We start from the raw sequence: 21,693 nt of genomic DNA, 5'->3' as shown, positions 1-21,693 counted from the left end.
GTGCGTTTATTTATTAAATGAACGAACATGAACAAGATTTTGTGTTCGTTTAATTAAATGAACGAACATGAACATATGTCTCGTTCGTTCATTTACGTTCGTGAACGTTCGGTCATGTTCGTTTATGTTTGTTCGGTTATGTTCTTTTATGTTCATTCATTTATGTTTAACCCAATCTTCTTAAATCAATTTTGGTGACCAATTTGTAAGTATCTTAAAAATATTAATTAATATGATATTCTGATGATCAACTCCATAATTAACCCAATTTTGTTTGGAGATTAAATCCAATATGTTAACCCGTGAGGCACCTCGCACCTATATTCATTTCCCCCCTTTTTTCCCAAACCATAATGTTCACTGGAGAGTGGAGATGATCGCTGAAAGCTTAAAACAAATTATATTATAGTACAATCTGAAGTTTACATGTCTGTTTTCATCCCTTTCTCTATTTTATTTGGCTTAATATTTGATATGTAAAGTTATTGCGGGTATCTTCACATCTAAAACTCAAGAAAACATTATGCTTATTTCTAGAAATATATGGAAAGATAAAGGTAACAATCGGAAGTATATGAACATCAGTAAAGAGAAAAATATAATAGAATTTACCAGAAAACAAAACAAAGGTTTCTATGTAATTTCTGAAAAAGAGTGTAATAGCGAAAGTAATGGGTTTTCTAGGAAGAACCCATTAATAAGTAGAAAATACACTTTGACAATGAACTTTTGTTTTCATAGTTCTTATGTGACCTTTAGTTGTGGAGTAGACTTTAAGTACGTTAAAATTTTGAATGGTGATTTAGCAATAATATCAGTTACGATATGTAGCATCGAAGGGATTTCGGATCTATGTTATTGCCTTATAGTCCAATTTGTACCGTTCGAAATCTTCATGCTGTTAAATTTTCTACTCTACCAACGGAAATGACCATTATTAACAAACCCCATTAAAGTCTGACATTGATGTCACAAAATTTTTAGCCGACAAATTTATTAGAATAACGTAGATTTGGTTGATTTGCATTGTCGACTATTTTTCATGAAAGAACAATGGAAGGTAGGGTCTCCAACGTTTATGTTCGTTTATGATAGTATTCGTTTATGTTCGTGTTCGTTTATGTTCGTTTATTTATTAAATGAACGAACATGAACAAGTTATATTCCTTAATAAACGAACATGAACAAAAAAAATTGTTCGTTTATGTTCGTGTTCATTTTTGTTCGTTTATTTATTAAATGAACGAACATAAACATACCTCCATCGTTCGTGTGCGTTCGGTTCGTTTAGCGGCCTAATTTCTTCTATATCAACGATTCTCAAACCGAACCAGAGGTTAAAGAGACGGCGTTGATTGCCCGTCCGCCTTGACTGATCGCCCGCATCGTCTTGGTCCTCGATTTTGCTCTTTTAAAACATCGTTTATTTGTCACGAACCCTTCGTAGAAAATGGCAGTGAAACCCTCCAAGGCCGACAAGAAAATCGCATACGATGCGAAGCTATGCCAGCTCTTTGACGAATACACCCAGATCTTAATCGCCACCGCCGACAACGTGGGCTCTAACCAGCTCCAACACATTCGCAAGGGTCTCCGAGGTGACTCAATTGTTCTCATGGGGAAGAACACTATGATGAAAAGGTCTATTAGGATGCACGCTGAGAAAACCGGGAATCAGGCTTTCCTTAACCTTATCCCTTTGCTCCAGGTTGTTTGAAGTTATATATCAGTACATATGTAGTGTATTGCATTTCTAGTGTGTAATAAAATACGTTAACCTGTTTTCTGGGGATTTTCGGAACAGGGAAATGTGGGTTTGATCTTTACCAAGGGTGACTTGAAGGAAGTCAATGAGGAAGTTGCTAAGTACAAGGTATGATATTGTTGGTTTCTTTTATTAATCAAATTTGGAATATTAGAAACTTGGAATATTTTATCAGTTCTTTTCTACTGATGGTGTGATTACTTGAAGACTAAAACAACTGCTTTTTACTATAATTTAAGAACATGTGTACTTGTTTAAATGTTCAGTTATGTTTAGAAATCTGATAATTGCTTTTGTAGTTTTGTATTTGATATGAATTAAAATGTAACGAAGTTGCTTCTTTCTATTGGTTTTATATTTCTGCTAAATGAATTCATTGGATCTGATATCCTGTTTTCTCATGAAGGTTGGAGCACCGGCTCGTGTTGGTCTGGTTGCACCCATTGATGTGGTTGTTCCACCAGGGAACACTGGGCTTGACCCATCACAGACCTCTTTCTTCCAGGTGATGTAACTGTTATTTTGACAGTTGTTTTCTATCAGATTCCTTGTGCTACTTATTATAGGCATGCTAAATTATTAACATTGCTGTTCTGTTGTGTTTTAGGTGCTCAACATCCCAACCAAGATTAACAAGGGTACTGTTGAAATCATCACTCCTGTGGAGAGCTTATCAAGAAGGGTGACAAGGTCGGCCCTTCTGAGGCTGCACTTCTTGCCAAGCTCGGAATTAGGCCATTTTCATATGGTCTGATTGTCCTATCTGTTTATGATAATGGCTCAGTCTTTAGCCCTGAAGTCCTGGATCTCACCGAGGAAGATCTTATTGAGAAATTTGCTACTGGTGTCTCTATGGTTACTGCACTGTCTCTTGCCATCTCGTACCCAACCCTTGCTGCTGCACCTCATATGTTTATCAATGCCTACAAGAATGTCTTGTCTGTTGCAGTTGCAACAGAATATTCTTTCCCTCGGGCTGATAAAGTGAAGGAGTACTTGGCGGTATGCTATTTGTTCATTTATCTGGTGTGTGTGTATATATATATATATTAATTCTTATAATAGTATGTTCTGACCCCATCCAGGATCCTAGTAAGTTTGCAGTTGCTGCTGCCCCTGTTGCTGCTGCTCCTGCTGCTGCCGCTGCGGTGGAGGAGAAGAAACCAGAACCTGAAGAAGAGTCGGATGATGATATGGGATTCAGTCTATTTGACTAAGTTTGGATTATTTCGCATAAGATTGTGAAGTTTGGGTTTTGTTAGATTTTATAAGGTGACTGCTCGGATTGTTTCTTTTTGTGCACTTTGATTGCTTTTGAGTTCGGAGAATTTTAACTTTATAAATTGTTGATTTGATTTATGCTTTACATGGTTTAAAAGTAATATTGGGTAATAAATAAATTTAGATTTTAAAGCAGTTATGTAAAAAAATTCAAGGTGGCAAAAATTATAGATATCAGATCACTTGTTATTAATTACTATTTACTATCCGTTAATATGAAAATTGGAAAACAATATAATATTTTATCTTTATCACCTCTTCAATTAGAGGTGAGTATTTGATGGAATCAAATTGAATAACAATAAATAAATTTATTGAATTAATGAGCTCTATTTTATAATTTAATTTTTATTTAAAAATTTTTTAATTGATTTTTCATTGTAAATATTTATAATATTTTAATTTATTTAAAATTTTAATACTTTTTTATGATTATAAAAAAAATCCTATTTTCTTATATACAATATATATATACATCAATAATCATGCATAATGTATGGTTGAGAGATTGCTTCCAACTTGGAAAGTAATTAATTGTTTATTAAAATTTTGAAGTCATTTAAGTTTTATTTTGGAAATTATACGAAACCCCGCTCTTTTCCTCCCCCACCATTTTTTCCCTTTTCGTGACAATTTTTATAGTAGATCAAATAATTTTTTTATTTTATTTAGTCGGCGGCATTATTAATTTTGATATTGATCGTCGATTATTGATTGTGTTTTTTCTTTGTTTTTTTAAGTTTTCAATTAAAAATAATTATGTCTTTGTAACATGTTTATCTTCGCATTTATGGTATGTTTATCTATATCTTTGTGGCACGTTTTTTCTGCCTTTTGATAGTTTTCGATCGTTTATCTTTTTTTTTCTCATGGTTGAATTTGACATTGTCACGACTGATCAAGATGACACCTATTTGTTAACATATTGATCTTTCTTGCTTTTGACCATTGGATTGATTTGAATACGCTTTTTGTGCTCGTTGATAGTTTAATCACGTCGCTTAACTCTTATTTGCGATTTGCATGTGTTCTTTCAGTAGTTTCATCCCCTTTTGTAGTTCGTTTACTGATGTAGTAAGGTTTGTTCGTATCTTTATTTTGTTCGAACATTTGTTAGGTTTTTTAATCTTTTTATTTTATGGTCTTTGTGTGATCTAGGTGACTAGTTTTTGTGTCAATTGTTATAGGCTGAATATTTTCTATTTTTAATAAAACTAACGACTCTCTATAAAAAAATTAAGTTTTATTTTGTAATTTATATTTTATTTAAATATTTTTGAATCAAATTAATTTTTTTAACATAGAATTAAATTGAAAAAAGTTGATACATGCTCCCAAAATCTACGATGATAAGAGTCCATGTTTTTTCTGGATTAATGTTTCTACTTGAACATATTAAAGTAACAAAGTCTCGAAGATTCAAAGCATATTTATTTTGTATGTATAATGAGTGAATCCTTAAAAGGTTCTAACTTTTTTTCTCTTTGATGTTTTAGATTTGTGATCGAATCTTTTTTTGACTTTCTCCCTTTGATGTTTTATATTTGAGGTCATTTTTTTTATACATGCACCATGAGGCTCACATCAAAGGAAGAGAAATAAACTCTTCCAATTAATTCACACATCCAAGACTTGGAAAAAAGATCAGAACAACAACAGATTTTTTGAATTTGATCCAGGTGTTATTTGGTGAACCTGTCTTCTAGAGATACGACCGTCTGTCTCTTAGCTTTCCAACATAACTTGAAACTCGTCAATCTAATGTAAATCACATTTTTTTTTTGTTTTAATAATACAAAGGAGGCGCCATTAATAATTGTAAATTAGATTTCTTTGGATTAATAATACAACGTGAGAACGTTTTTGCAAGCGTTGATTGTTGTGTGCTTTCGAAGCATTCTTTATAATAAAATTCTTCGTGAGGGAGATCTTCACACTCCGATTTGTCTTCTTACTGCGATTAGGAGGGTTTGTTAGAATCGATTATCGAGTTCGCCTAGTCAATTGCGACTAGGAAGGTTCGTATGACAACTATCTACCAATCACTATCATTGTCAATATCACCATTATCACCCATCATCACCAAAATCATAATTTCGGATAAGTGTTCAGTTGTCTTAGTTTATCTAATTTAATTTTAAATTAGATATAAAATATATATTTAAAACATTATTAATATAACGAAATATATTAAATAGGATTGGCGATTGCGGAGAAAGGAGAATGGTTGATGAACGTTGTTCAAAGGTTTTGATCCCCTCGATGCTTTTTCCCCTTAAGTTCATTGGGCTTCGTTTTAATTATTTATTGAGCAAAGGCCAGGGAATTGGAATGTGATTTAGACCCCTTTTTTTTCTTTTTAACATTTTTAGATGCAATTGGGATTTAATTTACTAAACCAATAGCATACCTCTTGGAAAGAGAAAGATACTAATTTTGTCTTCATTAAATTTTGAAACATCCGACAACACAGAGGGAGTCACCTTTCTAAACCAAAAATTAAAGTTTTCTATCTACCATGATTTGGTTTCAAAAACATAATCACAGTGTTTGGATAAAACGCTGAATCACATAAAATGGAAGTACCAACAATTCACTTATTGGAGTTCTCTATAGTTCCTCTTACTAATCCTGCAGTGCAATGTTTCCAGGCTTCCAGGACAAAGAAAATGAATCTAACATGGCCCCTACTTGCATATTTCGATGTTGCTGTGTCCTTGCGATAAAGGAAACAAAATATACGAACGGTCACATGCATATCGTGTCCGCAGGATGCATGATGTCTCATTTACTACTTCGTTTCTTGGCTTCACCGTAAAGTATAACCCCAAAGACTGTGAGTGTATAACCAAGCATTCCAGTAACAGAAACTGGGTTTCTGAAAATTAAAATCGAAACCACGACAGCTACGGCCCCTTTCGCATTTCCTAGAACCTGCAAGTGCATATATCAGTTTCTCAAAAAGCTCAAGTTAATTTGATCATTATGTGGTAAGTTAGGGTTTCGAGTTCAAAGTTCCAGCGAACCACTTTCTTGTTTAATCTTCCTTAATAAGTGTACTCATTTGATTTTAATGTCATATACCACATAAGAGATTTAAACAACACATCCTCTTCACCTTGTTTTCTTTATGAAAAAAGGAAACAAAATAAACGTTACAAATTCCATAAAGCCTGAAAACCAGGGGAAAATTATGCTGAGGAAAAAGCTGGTAACAAGGATAACGCATGTCATACCTGTAAAGTGAGGGCACTGGTGTGGTTCGTGACCAAAAAGTTCGTCAAATTCACAAAATACGCTAGTGCTGAATTTAACAAGAGATACCAAATGATCTTGACATCATCTCGGGCAAGAGCAAGGGCGATACCAACCACATTTTCTTCCATAATGAGCGATGTGGGAAGTAGAAACACAACAGCTATAGGAGCCATGTAGAGGAGTAGGTTCATTGAATTTAGTTTCTCTCTAAAATAAAGTCGCAAAAAATTTTCAGTATACGTTTCGAATCTAGAATCGAATGGAAATATACAAAAAATATGCCATTAGCCACAATGCAGAAGCAAAGGAGTAAAATATTCCTCACCCTTCGGAAGAAAGCAAAATTCCTTGTAAAACCGACTTGAGAGCTCTTGCAGCTGTAGCTGAAACACACATGATAAAACCAAATAGATGAAAACTCGGTTCACCCTGTCGCCACATAAACAATTAAAAAGCAGATTAGTTAAATGAAAGTAAGATAACGTAAATAAGACAGAATGAACATTTCGAATATAAAACGAAGAAATTTGAAGGTTTTGAAATCAAATGGGGAGAGCAACCGAAACATACAAAATGAGAAACGCAAAGGAAAAAGAAGGAAAGATGTATCTGAGGGAAGCATTGATGAATCATAAACAATAACAGGGTTTTCATATCATAGTTGTTTTGATCATCCATTTGAAACCAAGAAAAGGAAAATCAACAAACTTTAGAAACCTCAAAATTCAGCTAAAAGCAGAGCATAAAAAAGACATCTAATGTTAATCTTGCATATAACAAATCCTCCATAAATTCACTATAAAAATAAGTAAATAAAAGCTACCATCTCCATTAACCAATAATAATATAAAACCGAAAACATTAGCAGGCAGACCAACAAAATAAAACAAAACCCATTTCCATATAACAAAGAAAAAGCTGAGAATTTCACTAACTAAATAAAAATATATAAAAATTTGCGAAATCCATACCCCACTGGCAATGATAACTCCAGTGACAACGGGAATAAGGGTGATGTACGTAAGCCAAGCCTCCCTCTTCAATGTCACCAAGTAAGCGAAAATCGCTGTGAAAAACGGCGTCGTAGCCCCAACAGCCTGATTGAAACTAACCGCCAAGAACCTCAAAGATATATTCCCAAGCACCACCGACACACAGAAGACCAAACTCAAAGCGGAGATCTTGAGGAACTGAATCCTAGATCGAATCGTCTGCATGGGTACCATCTTCATCCATGCAATCGCGATGTAGCTTAGTAAAGAACACGCCATCATATGACACATGGTTAAGAAGATTGGGTATTTGAAACCATAATTACTCAGTAAATATTTGTTCAACAACAATACACCGATGTTGGACGAGTACCAGGACGCAATTAGCCCGAACGTGAATAGTTTGGAACTGGTTTTCATGGCTGGGGATTTGAAGATATGGGTATGTTTGCTTGAGGGGAAATCAGTGAGTTTTGAATGAAATGAAGGAAATAAGGAATGTTTGTGTGGAGTTTTGGGGAATTATTTCGGTGGAAAAGAAGGATGGTTTGGGGATGATTTTATGGAATAAGCTTCCATGGATTGGGTTCAAGCTTGTCAATTAGTTGAAGATATGGGTATGTTTGCTTGAGGGGAAATCAGTGAGTTTTGAATGAAATGAAGGAAATAAGGAATGTTTGTGTGGAGTTTTGGGGAATTATTTCGGTGGAAAAGAAGGATGGTTTGGGGATGATTTTATGGAATAAGCTTCCATGGATTGGGTTCAAGCTTGTCAATTAGGAAATCAAGGAATCCCAAAGGGAAGAGAATTTAGAATTTGGACTTTAAAAAGGAAGAAAAGTTGGGTTTTTGAGGAAGACCAAATGAAAACAACGTGGCTGCCTCTCTGCATATTTCTCTCGGGAGAAGAAGGGAGACAGACAGAGGCAAGACCAAATCATTTTTAATATTAGACTATTATTATATAAATTAATTCATTTATTTGCCATATAATAGAACTCAATCCTTAAATTTTTTTATTTAAAAAAATAAAATAGATTCTATTCATTTCATTAAGATTTTAAAACTAAACAGAAATTATATTTAATGAGATAATGTAAAGTGATAAAGTGATTCATAAAAAATCTTATTTTTTAGATATATAAATAGTTTTAAATTAGATCAATAATACTGAAAAACTATCACATACCATAATTAATTTTAAGAGAAAAAAAAATTATAATATTAATTAATTAGATTTAGAGATATTACAGTAATGATCCTCATTTCTAAATCTTATTTATGAATTAATCCGGTTAAAAATAAGTACAAATATAATCAATATATAGGGGCTACTGTATGTTGATATTACTCTTTTTTTTTGGTTTGGTTGAAAGGTCAAAATAGTGGGAAATGTGTGGCATAAGGAAAGGGAAATTTGACTTGTAAAATGGAGAGGATTTGTCTAAATAGTGATTATAAATGAACAAATTGAGTAAGATGAAGCCTAAAGATGAAACAAAAGGATGATGGCAAGGAGAAAATAGAGTTATTTAATTAAATTCCTAAGATCTGCCTCCCATGTGAAGTGAATTTCAAGTCGCTACAAATTTGGATCATGCTATGCAACAATCCAATCCAAAGCAACATATTAGCCTACAGCTCAACACATCTTTCTTCGATTCAATGTTTAAGCGTCCATATCTTTTTTAGATAAATTAGTTGTTGGACATGTTTGATATTTTTAAAGAACAAATGCGATGTGTACCATTGGGTTAATTGTATTTGGAACACGTAATTCATTTCCTTTTGGGTGATTATGCATCTTCTGTTGACTCTTTAAAACCTTCATTTTACCTTCGCTTTCAATGTTAACTGGTCCATTTCCATTGATTGAGGGATTTTGAATGTTCATAAATGTAGAATGCTACTTTCCTTTTGAATTTAGGATTCAGACTACAAGCCAATAGTAAATCTACATTTTTTTTTGTAAATGTTATAATTAAAAAATAAATGAAAAATAAGTTATTTTTTTCAAGAAACAAATGAACCTAATAACTCAATCGGTTTATTTACGTTACGTTTAGTTGGGCATGAATCCTACCCCGTTCGTCGCAGCAAGTCACGGTCATGCTATTCATACAGCTTTTTTACATAAAAATATATATAAAAAATACTTGCCAGTTATCAGTATAAACCTTGGCCACCCAAACAATGTATTATTTTAATTTTTTTTTTAGTCAAGTCGAGTTATCTTCGAATTTCATAAATGAATTATATCTAAAACTACAAAATCATAAAGCAAACATGATGAAAATACTTGATATATGTAGAAAAAAGCAGTCTCATAATCCACCATCCTAAAGAAACAAAATGACAAGTCCAAAGCACACAAAATCTTGACTAAGTTCATAAAAACGAAGTGAAAATGTCGAGCCAATTAAGTCATCAACTGATCTCCTAGCAGATCTACACTACTGCAAGAAAAGAACAAATACAGACATTAGTACCCATAACGATAGAGTTGTAAGGGCAAATTATTCCTAAATCTACAGGAAGGAACCATTCATAGATAGTTATCATAATGTTTGGAAAACCTAGAATCCATTTTAAAGCATCTTAATTAAATTAACAAGGAAACAAATGTTTATTCAAAATACAAAAATCAACAAGAACCAGACTAAAAGATCACTTTCAACCATAATAATGACCAAGGTTGCAAAGATACAAAAACAACATAAAGCCACAACAACCAAGAAAATTAGTAGACCAGCCAACTGGATAGGTTCAGACAATTCACATTTTCAATATTCCAGTTTGGTCCATTAGGGTTTGACAGATTCAATTAAAACCAAACAGAAAACTTATGAGCTCAGAAAACATAAAATGGGAAATGAAGAATACCTCATATATTGCTAGGGTACATGAATACTCTGACTCTATCTCCCTGCAAAGGAACCAACATATAAATGTAAAATCAAACGCAGAAATGTCGGAAAAACCTGTCAAATAACAACAATACAAAAACATGTACCATAGATTTGGGGGGAAGGTTAGACTTGAACTTAGCACGAACAACCCCACTGTTACCATGAGGTCTAGCAACCTTTCCCCAGATGCAGCGATAGTGTGAGCCATTCTTCTTCACTTTAGCCTTGTAGATATAAGCCATACGCTTGCCAGCATACCAAGCTACTTCCTCCTTGGTGTTAACTCCCTCGATCTGGATCAAAGAAGTGTTTGGGTACTGGTTCGACTTGGACCTAGCACCAACACACAAACAAATCATAAGCACCATCACAAAATCAAAACAAAAGGAACTCCAATGTCAATATCAAGTTCTTCCACTCAGTTCAACATTTATAAAACCATGCTTAACAAAGTGAATTAACTAATTTAACTAACATTGAATCTCCTTCGATAACTAATCTAATCTCCCACCCACCCAAAAAAAAGAAGGTTGATTTTTTTGTTACCTCTTGTAACCCAAGATAGTTCCTCGTACATAGAGTCTGCATTAAAAAAATCAAAGAAAACGAAGACAGATAACAGCACGTAAAATCTGAAAACTATATTCCATTCAATAAAATGGGAAATTGGTAAAGGTTAAGACTTTTAAAACATGAAAAATGAAGAGATCAAAGGGTACCTGACTCTCTCCCCCTGGCGTCCCTTCACCATTTTCTCAGACTCTGGAGCTGCAGCCTATACCTTCGCTTCTGATAAAGGAGACTGCAAGAGAGACCTAAACCCTAATTAGGTTTTGGGAAATTTATATAAAGTGGTTTTGTTCTTTCTTGGGCGTTTTGGACATCCTTTTTGGGCTTTGTTCTTTCTAAGTATAAATGGCGGATTTTCTACACCAGTCCAAGGGCCAGTAGCTAGCCCTGCTCAGCGATTTAGCCCAGTTTTCCTTGGTTTTAAATAAAAGGTCAAAAACTGCTAGTAAAATAATTAGGATAAATTATACATTTAGTATCTAAACTATTAGTTTTTTTTAGTACCTAAACTTTTATTCGTTTCAAAATCATAACTACCATTTAATTTTTATTTCATTTTGGGACCATGTCATTAAAACGTAGCTGTTGTACGTAGCACCTTTTCTATGGGTAAATTATATCATTCATCATTCAACTATCTTTTCATTCCTATTTTGGTCACTAAAGTATATTTTTTAAACATTTAATTACTTAACTTTCAAATTACTCTAATTTTTTAATTTAATATATGTTAATAAAATAATAATAAAAAATGTAATGTCACAAAAATTATTAATAAAATCTAAAGTGATTAAAAATGAGCAATTTGAAAGTTGAGCAGTTAAATTGAAATTTTTTAAACTTTAGTGACCAAAATAGGAGAAAAAATAGTTGGGTGATGAATGATGTAATTTACCTATAAAAGAATGCAGTGTCGTTAAGATTTTAACTGTAGGGTACTAAAATGAATCAAAAAATAAATTTTAGGCATGCTTTTGAAATAAATGAAAGTTTATGTGTTAAAATGAAATAAACTGATAGTTCAAACACTAAATGTGTAATTTATCCAAATAATTAATAGATCAATTGAGCTCTTGGTCGATCCGAAACCATATTTATTGAAAGAAGTAGAGTCAATATCAATCATTTATTTTCACTTATCAAACGATCCTAAATGTGTGTAAAACTAATAGAGCTTTACATTGTGAAAGTAATTCTAACTATATATATTATTAATAGTAAAATAATTTTATATAAGTAGATATAAATAAAATATTAAGGTGAATACCATGAACAAAATATATATATAAAGTTAAATTTTAAAGTAGATACTAGATATGAAAAAAATTAAGAAAATTAGAGTGATTAAATTAGGAGTAATTTGAAGGTTAAGTAATTAAATTTAAAAAAATTAAATTTTAGTGACCACAATATGAGTGAGAAGATAGTTAAGTGATGATTGATGTAATTTTCTCATAAAAAATGTGTCACGTGCAAATCACCCGTTAACTTTTTAACGGCGAGATACTAAAACAAAAAAAACATTAGGCATGATTTAATTTTTTTTTGAAAGTTTAAGTACTAAAACAGACTAAAACTGATGATTTAAGTTTATGTGCTAAATCAGACTAAAACTAATGGTTTAAGTATTAAACGTGTAGTTTATCCTATTTTATAATTAAGCCTATAAAAAGGATAAATCTAAAGAAGGTGGAAGGGAATTAAACTAGTAGCGACGAGTCACCGTGAACCTCAACGCACTGAAGATGTAATTCAACATGCCTCCTCATGCCATATAATAAATATATCAAAAGCTTCCATCATTGATGAATCGGTGCCATAGAAAACATTAGGCTTCAAAACTTTGAATTTGGTTGAAAATGCTAACACCCTCAAACAAATAACCCTAAGAGTTCCAATTCTGTGTCTTCATCACAGAAGCAACCTCGATACTTTGAGGTGATGCAGATATCGAATTTTTTATTATTAAATATTGATAACTGATGAGTTTAGTGAATTAAACTCAAATTTAAATGTTATCGTTTACGTCGATATTTTTTTTGGAATAAAATAAAGTTTATACTCACAAAATAATATCAAACTATGGAAAAAAATCATTTATACTCCCAAATCAGAGTTGGATGCCGTGAAAAAATACCTTAGAATTGCAAACCTCCCGTGCTAGGTAATCAGTCATTCCTACTTGAGGTTATGCTTATAAATCTTTAATCTTACATAGGCTCAGAGAACATCATCCCTTCTACTCGATGGAAAGTGAAGTTTGCAAAGAAAGTCAAAATACATCATAATGATTGGGCCCCCAACAATGAATTAGTATTAATTCAATGCATCTGACAAATTGAATGTCGATTTTACTAATGCTTCGACCCAGAATATTTAATCCAAACCACTTACGTAAATTTCAAATTTAAATATAATGGAAGGATCAGAACGAAAATTTGAACGCCCGATAAGGAATAAGTCAAGGGTGCTGGGGTCTCTAAGCGGCAGGCAAGGAGCATCCAAGCTTTCTCTTATGACCTTGATTTTTTTTTTCTCTTTTTCTTTTGGTAGTTTGTGTGTCCTTGATGCAGATAGTGTAGTGAAAGGAGGAGACATTTGAACTACACATTTCGCATTCAAAGGACAATTTGTACACTCTAAATGTCCCCAACAAAATTCTTCCACATCTGTGCCTAGGGACCTCTTTTTCATATTTCTGCACGGATGTAACTCTAGTTTTAATGCTGAGAACAACTTTTCGACCGACTATATTCTCATACAATTATGATTTCTGTTAGACTTTTTTTATTCGAATTCTATTTAATTTAATTTAAAAATTTCATGATGTAATCTGTTTCGTAAAGAAATTAAATAAATTAGAAAAATTTGAGATTTGTGGACCTTACCGCATACATTGAATCTCTACAAGATAATACTTGTGCTATTAGTTTAGATGTTGATTAAGAATAAAAAAATCTAATTTGTGTAGACCTATTGTTATGTAAGTTTATTTTATAATCAAGTCATTATCCCTATAAATATATAAAATATATCAGAGCTAAAACTTAAATTAATGTGCGTAGAGTAAGAAATCATTATGTATTTTTGTTTTTGATAATAATCAAATTTCTCTAAATTTCCAGGTAAATATTTTCTTTTATTATATGATGATTTTTATTAACGTGATCTCTCATATAGTATGTCGATCTTTAACACCAAAATCTCAAATTTTCCATGTTTATATAAGTTTTAGTCTCACTTACAATCTTGTATCATCATTTTTCGCTATAAAGAAATTGCAAAAAAAAAAAAAAAAAAACAATACAATGCCATGCACATATTTTTAATATTATTTGAAGCCATTTAACGAAATGGAAATATAATCAATATAACGTCGAGATGTTAACAGAATGTTGGGATCATGTGCTCGGAGGGATCAGGAAAGAAAAAGAAAGAATTGAAGGCCCTTTTTTTCTTAGAAAATATATATAGAAAGATTTTATAGGATTTTCTTAAAGGTTTCTCTTGTGTGTGATTCCTTTGCCTTTTGGACACTCAATGGGGCCTTAAAAAAAATAAACTTCCACAGCCTTGGATTCTAATTTAAGTCCTTTAAACATGTGCTTTTGGGGTAGTGACTTAGGGCGTAGGTGTGGCGTGCCCATGTTACTCTGTTGCTAGGGCATTCATCCATGTTATTTCATTTATATGTGTATATATTATTTCTTCGGAAAAAAAGAGTCGAATTTTTGGAATTAATGATTAAGAAAAAAAAACTTTCGTTTTCCCCAAAAATGTGGTGAAAAATTGAAGTCCAAAGCATGTAAGAATTATTTACTTTAATTTAAGCCACTGTTTTATTCAATATGGTTATGAAATCTGTCAATGATGATTAATTCATGGACAGGGCAATGACTTATTCCAACAGAAAATATCTTCATAATTTCATTCAAGAAATAACATACAAAAAAAAAACCCATTTCTCCCTTAAAAAATCCAAAAATACGGTTTGATTCAAAATTACATTTATAATAAATATTCTGGGGTTCTCTAACATAACTGATAAATAATTAAAGACCCTCCGCAACTAAAGAAGTGATTTAACTTCAAACTAAGCTTAATTAAGCGTAGAAAATAGAAAAAAAGAGGAAATAAACTAGAAAAGAAACCAACCAAACCCAAGTGAAAAAAAGAAGCAAAAAACATGCAAATGATTTGAAAGACAAAAAAATGGGTAAAGGTAAAGATATTTGATTCAAGATGATTACTGGGAAACACTTACATGATTTGGAGGACGTTAATGGCAATTTTGGAATGGTTTTGAGGGCATTTTGTTGGTCTGATAATGAGGCTTGAAGCAACCAAAGGAGGAATCCAAAGGGATCGCATGATCCAAGGAAGAAAGGGTAAAAAACGAAAAGGATCAATGCGATCCCTTTGGATACCTACTCTAGCACCTGCAGTCTTCAACCACACGGCTATCTCTCTTCCTTCCTTTTCTTTTTATGGGCGAAAGAAAGAGGGGGGCTTCCCTTACAAAAAAAGAGTCTGCCTCAATTAACCCTCAAAAACAGTTGGGCTCTCAATATTTTTAAGTATCGGTTTAGGTGGTCACAAGTTTGACCACACAATTATAAGCATCATGTTAAATTAAAAATTATTATGCTCTTTCTAAGTTATAAGTTTAAATTAGAGTCATATGTGTTTGAATAATTTTTAGTTAAAATATAATTTAAAAATAACCTTTGTATGGTTTAAATATTAATATTTTGGCCTGTGGGAGTCAAGCCTAATCAATCAATAAATAAGTTAAATAATTGGAGAAGGAGAAAAAAAAATCGAGTAGTGGAAATAACAGAATTAATCGTTAAATGTTAATTTTTTAAATGAATAAATTTTAAAGATTTATTTGTTGGTATAATCATCGGTATTCGATCTATTGATCAACTAATCTAGATCGGACAGAGTCAAGGGCAACCATCCCAACTCACTTTACTCCATTCGCAAACACCATGATTCCAACCTCTTACCTTACTTGAAAAATCTAGTCCCTCATTTTACTAGGCCAACTTATTATTGGTATAAATTTTAAAGATTTAACGGTATAAAAAGTTATCGAACCTTTTTTTAAAAACTAACCATGTCTTTAATTATTTTATTTAACTAAATTAACAAATTAAAAAAATTAAATACTAACAGTTGATTCAAGTAATAAGCATTTAATATTGCTTAAACAAGTCTCGAGTTCGAGTCTTTGTGTATACATCAAATCCTCGCTTGGAGACTCACCAACTAAAAATAAATATATTACGATCGATCCGGATTAATCAAGTCAAAATCTTAAAATTAGAAGGACAAAAAAATTAAACCAATTAAATTATTTAAACAAATTTGATCATTAAATTTTTTTTTCTTAAATATTATTGTCACAATACATTTTCAATTTTTCTAAAAATATTTTCTTTGAAAATATCATATGAAAAATTGTGAAATAACATATAATACCAATTAATCTAAAAAACCATTTGATCTAATAAATTAATAAAATCGAAGTAAAAGAACTCAATTGAATAATTTTTCTCTCAAAGATTTGATATTTGAATAACATTTTACTTTTAAAATTACATTATTAATATAGAGCTATACAAAAATATATTATTCGTTATTTCTTTTACTGCGATGGTAACACGTCATGACAATAAATTTAATTATGATAATTATTAATAGTATAAAAATTATATTCAAAACTAAAATTTAAATGAAATAGTTTAAAACAAATTTTCTTACAAATCAAGTCAAATAAGTTATTTTGATATTCCTTTTTTTTTTAATTAATCTGGGGGTAAGTTTAAATAATTTTATGTGCAATCCTTTTATTCTAGGCTATAATTTTTCTACATAAAAAGTAAAAAAGGGTTTATATATAAATTTGAAGAGTTAATTTGTATGAAGATGAATGTTCTGTAAAAAGACATTAATTAAATTTATAAATGTAGAGTGGACCCATGTCTGAAAGGTTTTTAGTACTAGTGGGTCCTTCTTTGAAATTCCCAACATGCATGTTAGGTGGCGTTATCAACGATTTTTTTATCTTCTTTTTATTTTTGGATAAAATATATTAAAAATCATTAAATTATATTTTAATTATCATTTTATCTTTAAAATTTTAAATTATTGTTAATTATTATTAAATTATTATAAAATAATCATTAAATAAATTATTTTTGTACCATTTATTATAACGGTGTAATGGCATCCAGTATATTTTACTATTATTTTTTTTATTTTCTCAAAAAATACAAATTAATTCAAGTTTTGATACTTTTGTTTCCAGAATCGGATTTTGGTGCCATATGTAAGAAGGCAGCGGTCATAACTTTCACCATTTTGAAAGTGTGCTACTTGTCATACTTCATTATTAGGTGGAAAATAGTAAGATAATTTTTTATTTAATCATTCATTTACTATTTAATTTTAATTTTGATAATTTAATTATTATTATTTTTAAATTATAATTGATGTTATGTTTGGTTTGGTTTTGTTATCCGTCGTTAAAATTTTAATGATGATATTGATACGGTTATTATAAGATAATGTCATATCAATATTTTAAAAAAATTAAAAATAACATATTAACATCATTATTAATTTTTAACGATGGATGACAAAAACATAATTAAAATATAACATTGGATATAATTTTCTAAAAATGATAATTGAATGAATAAAACAAAAATTAAATATTATATGAGTGATCAAATAAATAGTTTACCAAAGATAATAATATGTAACTTAAATAGGGAAAAAACAAAATTTACAAAGACAATTTTGATCGTAACCAATTGTTCATTATAATTTGTACTAAAATAAAAGAAAAAATATCAAGTCAAATGACGTTGACATATTATTATATGATAAAAATAATTGAAAGAATATTGTACGATTATCATTAAATTTTTAACCGTTGATGAGCAAAAAATAATCAAACCGTATCATTACATATAGTTTTACAAAAAATTATATAATAAATAAGTGACCAAATAGATAATTTACCTAAAATAATAATGTGTTATAAAATAGGGAAAAATTATTATTTTTATGGTAACTAATTGCGCATCATCATTTGAGTTAAAATAGAGGAGAAAAATACTAATTACTAGCATTGTTTATTGTTTCTAACATTGATTAATGTTACTCATATGATGGCATGGTCAATGATTCAATTTATGGTAATATTGCAAATGAGTACAATAAAATATAATTATGTTATATCTCCAAATAATAATTATTTTATTGTAGTTTCCACCGCATCTTATGGGATATATGCTTGGACCGCAACTAGCTGGCATCATTATTCTTTCTGATCGAAATGAAAAATTGATTCTGCATTGTGCATGCCATATAATTTCAACTAGTTGCTTAAAAAATAGAAAGATAATGAATATATATAAATATAATGATGGTTTTTCTTGCATGCCAAATGGCATTAATTTCCATGGTATAACGGAGAAATCTAATAATTTATTCTTCCTTCAACTATAAGTCTTATGCCAATTTGCGCACCGAAAAATTGTCATGTTGATGTCTAATTCCGGTCGATTCAGTTGTTAATATTTGTTTCCTCGTTTTCTTTTTAGTTACAAATTTTTAGATTCATTGAAAACATTTTTACTTCTCTTAGAGTCTTAATTATTTTCTACTATAAATAGGATTAAGATTACGACTAGATTTAGAACTTGTAAAGAAAATAAATTTGCGTATATTTATTATCCTATGATGTATTAATTGTTAGAAAATTTCGATAATTTTAGGGTTTTAAATGAGAAATTGATCTAAATGTTATCGAGGAAAATTTGGAACCAATTGTCAGTTCGTATATGTGTAGACGTTCACGACGTGGGTAACGTGAATGTTCGAACCGGTCGGGTTCTCTATGGGCGTGCGAATATTTTAACCTAAATGTGAAATATTTTTCCTTAAATAGAGCATATATTTTCAAAATTTTATTTTAGAATTAAAAATGATAAATATTAAAAGTTTCATTTAATTCAGACAGTAATTTTGAAAATTGCTTATTGTGATTATTGATTCTCTTTTATTAAATGATTCATTAGGTAAATTTTTTTCAATTATTCATAATGTGAACTTCTATAAATAGCACGTAAACCTACTAGGTTAAACACAATTCAAAAAAGAATTCTTTTATTCTCTTCTAGTTTTCAGCAATAGACGAAGGCTAACCCGAATATGATCCAACCCGTAGTACTAAGAGTTTGAATATTATATGAGACCACCGAAGTGGCTTACCTGAAAATTTTATTTTAAAACATATTAAACTCATAAGTAAAAACCATTCATTCTAGTTGCAAAATAAAACATGATAGTTGAGTGTATAAACAGGGGGATCTCCCAAAAATAAATTCTCAAGATACATCAAGTTTTCAAAAGAGTTACGAGTCAAACTATACAAAAAGGGTCTATGAGATACATGCCTACTAAATTAATATGAGACATACTCTATAACACCCCTAACTCATATTCGACCCGAATACAAGTCCGAGATGTCACATTGACTTTTCAAACTTTGATTCTTAAAGAAAAATCCCGGGAATTTAAAACTTTCATTAAAACAAAATACTTTAATTTACATAAAAGAGACCACTTAATACAAAATCGGTCAGAGCATTCGTAATTAACCATTTATTACATACCAACATTTTATACACAACAAAATACATACTTTGTCAATTACTTCTGATATGATTTCTTAGTAATGTTGCTGTCTGTGCCACTTCTATTCTGAATCTTCTTATTTCTTGGTACCTACGTGTAAATCACTTACACGCTAAGTCATAGACTTAGTGAGGCAATAAATGAATATGCAACAATATCTTCATGAATATGCATTCTTACCATTTCCTTCATGACATTTCAATATGCATGTATCTATTACACAATAACATATATAATCATATCATGCATGTACAAAACTTACCTTCTTGTACCACTTTCACTTTACTTTGTATTTCAATTGCCCATGTATATTATTGAGAATAGAGGTATATGAGTACATTGAGGTTGTGCACTAATGTTGTCACCACAATTCGTATCAATTCCCTCATGGGGCACCGAACCTTAGTTCAGTATTCGTCCCGAAGGACTGTTATATATGTCCCGTAGGACCACTACATCCCGAAAGACTATTATACCCTCGACTCTTGGCATGCCAATTACACCTATAGCTCTCATATCGTATACTATGGGCATTATTCTTATATTTCATATGTTCATGTACTCATGTCAATTCTCTTATGATCATGTAGCTCATGTCATTTCTCTTGTGATCATGTAGCTCATGTCATGTTCTCATATCACATATCATAACACATGTGTATTTGAATCTATTCATATATATACATCATTTATCTAATCACATGAACATATATATGCCTTATGTATGTATTACAATAAATATCATGTATGCATGTTCACAACTATTGTACTATGAAAATCAATATAGGAATTAGACTTATCACAAGTCTTATTCCATTATAATATACATATAGTATGCACTCACCTTAACTTTGCTTTGATTCAATTCTAATCCTTTGATCGTTCCGGAATAAGCTTACTTTTAGTAACTACATAATCACACATGGATCTATATCAGTATTATAGCTAATATACTCTAATGGTTCAATCTTTAGATTAAGATAAATGCCAATTTCCTCTTTTAATGAAGGTATGCATCGATGCACTACTTGTGCATCGGTGCATAAAATGCATTCAATGTTTTATTATTAATGGAATGCATCGATGCATGCCTTATGCATCGATGCACTAATTGCATTCGATGTTTATATTTTAAAAGAGTGCATCGATGCACTACCTGTGCATCGATACACCTTCAAACAATTTCTGGGTTTTAACCTTGATGCATCGATGCACTATGAATATGCATCGATGCACTCTGCCCAGAATCCTCTTTTTGAACCTGAAAATTCATTCATTTTGGATTAAATCCTTTAAGTTTAATCCCCTTTTTCATTCTTAACTATAGTACACATCCTTAAACCAATTTATACTAATTTATTTCATCTTAAACCTCCAAATCCTATCCTTCATATGTAATTCAAGAATTACATCAATAATTCAACATGTTGAATTCCACTTTAACACTTCGTATATCTTAACTAGATTGATGACAAGTCAAATTTAAATTTCAATTCTAGTTATGAACTCTATTCCAAGATTTCATTTAAGAACTTCAAATCTTAAATCTCTCCTAACTCCATCATCTTTTGATGTTAAGATAACTTAAGCTTTCCTTAAGCTTAGTTATCATCTAATAATCAAAAACCAATCTTAAATTTAACAAGAAACTCAATAATCAGAAATCTTACCTTTGCTTTTGTTCACAAGCACAAGGAAGAAAGAAGAAGAAGAGAACTCTGGAAGCCTTGGGTGTTTTCTCCCATTCCACCCACGTGTATCCTTATATATATATATACTTATCCTTTCTTTAATTATTTTTCCTTGCAACTACTCTATTGTCCTTCCATTCCTTATTCCTTTCAATTTCATCCTACACAATAATTTACGTGTAAATCTTTATACTATTCATTCATTTTATTTTAACCACCAAATTCTGAGACTTTACAATTTAGTCACTAACCTGGTATTGAGGATGTTACAACTCTCCTCCCTTAAGAAAATTCGTCCATGAATTTTTATTATGCAAAGATGTAAGGGTACTTAATCCTCATGTCCTCTTCACATTCCCATGTTGCTTCCTCTACTTTGTGATTCCTCCACAAGACTTTAACCAATGGAATGGTCTTGTTCCTTAGTTGCTTAACTTCATGAGCTAATATTTGAACATGTTCTTACTCATAAGTTAAATCTGGTCGAACTTCAATTTCTTCAGTAGTCACAA

At 30.9% G+C, this 21,693-nt stretch overlaps 2 protein-coding genes and 1 pseudogene across 4 annotated transcripts; 1 reads left to right on the top strand and 2 right to left on the bottom strand.

Annotated features, from left to right (window-relative positions):
- Window positions 1-1,303: 1,303 nt before the first annotated feature.
- LOC120129049 lies at window positions 1,304-3,129 on the top strand (annotated as a pseudogene).
- Window positions 3,130-5,756: 2,627 nt separating this feature from the next.
- LOC120129041 (probable sugar phosphate/phosphate translocator At3g11320) lies at window positions 5,757-8,221 on the bottom strand. Of its 2 annotated transcripts, XM_039146646.1 has the most exons (5): window positions 7,918-8,221; window positions 7,276-7,742; window positions 6,630-6,733; window positions 6,283-6,511; window positions 5,757-5,980 (listed from the first exon to the last, which is right to left on the bottom strand). In XM_039146646.1, exons 2-5 carry the CDS (start codon window positions 7,714-7,716, stop codon window positions 5,831-5,833), a joined length of 924 nt encoding a protein of 307 aa, XP_039002577.1. In that variant the 5' UTR covers window positions 7,717-7,742; window positions 7,918-8,221; the 3' UTR covers window positions 5,757-5,830. The 2 variants fall into 2 exon arrangements, with proteins under 2 accessions (XP_039002577.1, XP_039002578.1); XM_039146647.1 differs by lacking the exon at window positions 7,918-8,221 and having other exon boundaries at window positions 7,276-7,847.
- A 1,380-nt stretch (window positions 8,222-9,601) lies between these two features.
- LOC120129042 (60S ribosomal protein L35a-1-like) lies at window positions 9,602-11,056 on the bottom strand. Of its 2 annotated transcripts, none has more exons than XM_039146649.1 (5): window positions 10,925-11,056; window positions 10,752-10,787; window positions 10,310-10,538; window positions 10,180-10,222; window positions 9,602-9,752 (listed from the first exon to the last, which is right to left on the bottom strand). In XM_039146649.1, exons 1-4 carry the CDS (start codon window positions 10,954-10,956, stop codon window positions 10,181-10,183), a joined length of 339 nt encoding a protein of 112 aa, XP_039002580.1. In that variant the 5' UTR covers window positions 10,957-11,056; the 3' UTR covers window positions 9,602-9,752; window position 10,180. The 2 variants fall into 2 exon arrangements, with proteins under 2 accessions (XP_039002580.1, XP_039002579.1); XM_039146648.1 differs by having other exon boundaries at window positions 9,602-9,732.
- Window positions 11,057-21,693: the final 10,637 nt, after the last annotated feature.

Source organism: Hibiscus syriacus, unplaced genomic scaffold (genome assembly GCF_006381635.1).
Source record: "Hibiscus syriacus cultivar Baekdansim isolate YM2019G1 unplaced genomic scaffold, ASM638163v2 tig00110482_pilon, whole genome shotgun sequence".
Lineage (NCBI taxonomy): Eukaryota > Viridiplantae > Streptophyta > Magnoliopsida > Malvales > Malvaceae > Hibiscus > Hibiscus syriacus.
The sequence above is the reverse complement of the archived record's forward strand: the minus strand, read 5'-3'. Positions and strand labels throughout refer to the sequence as shown.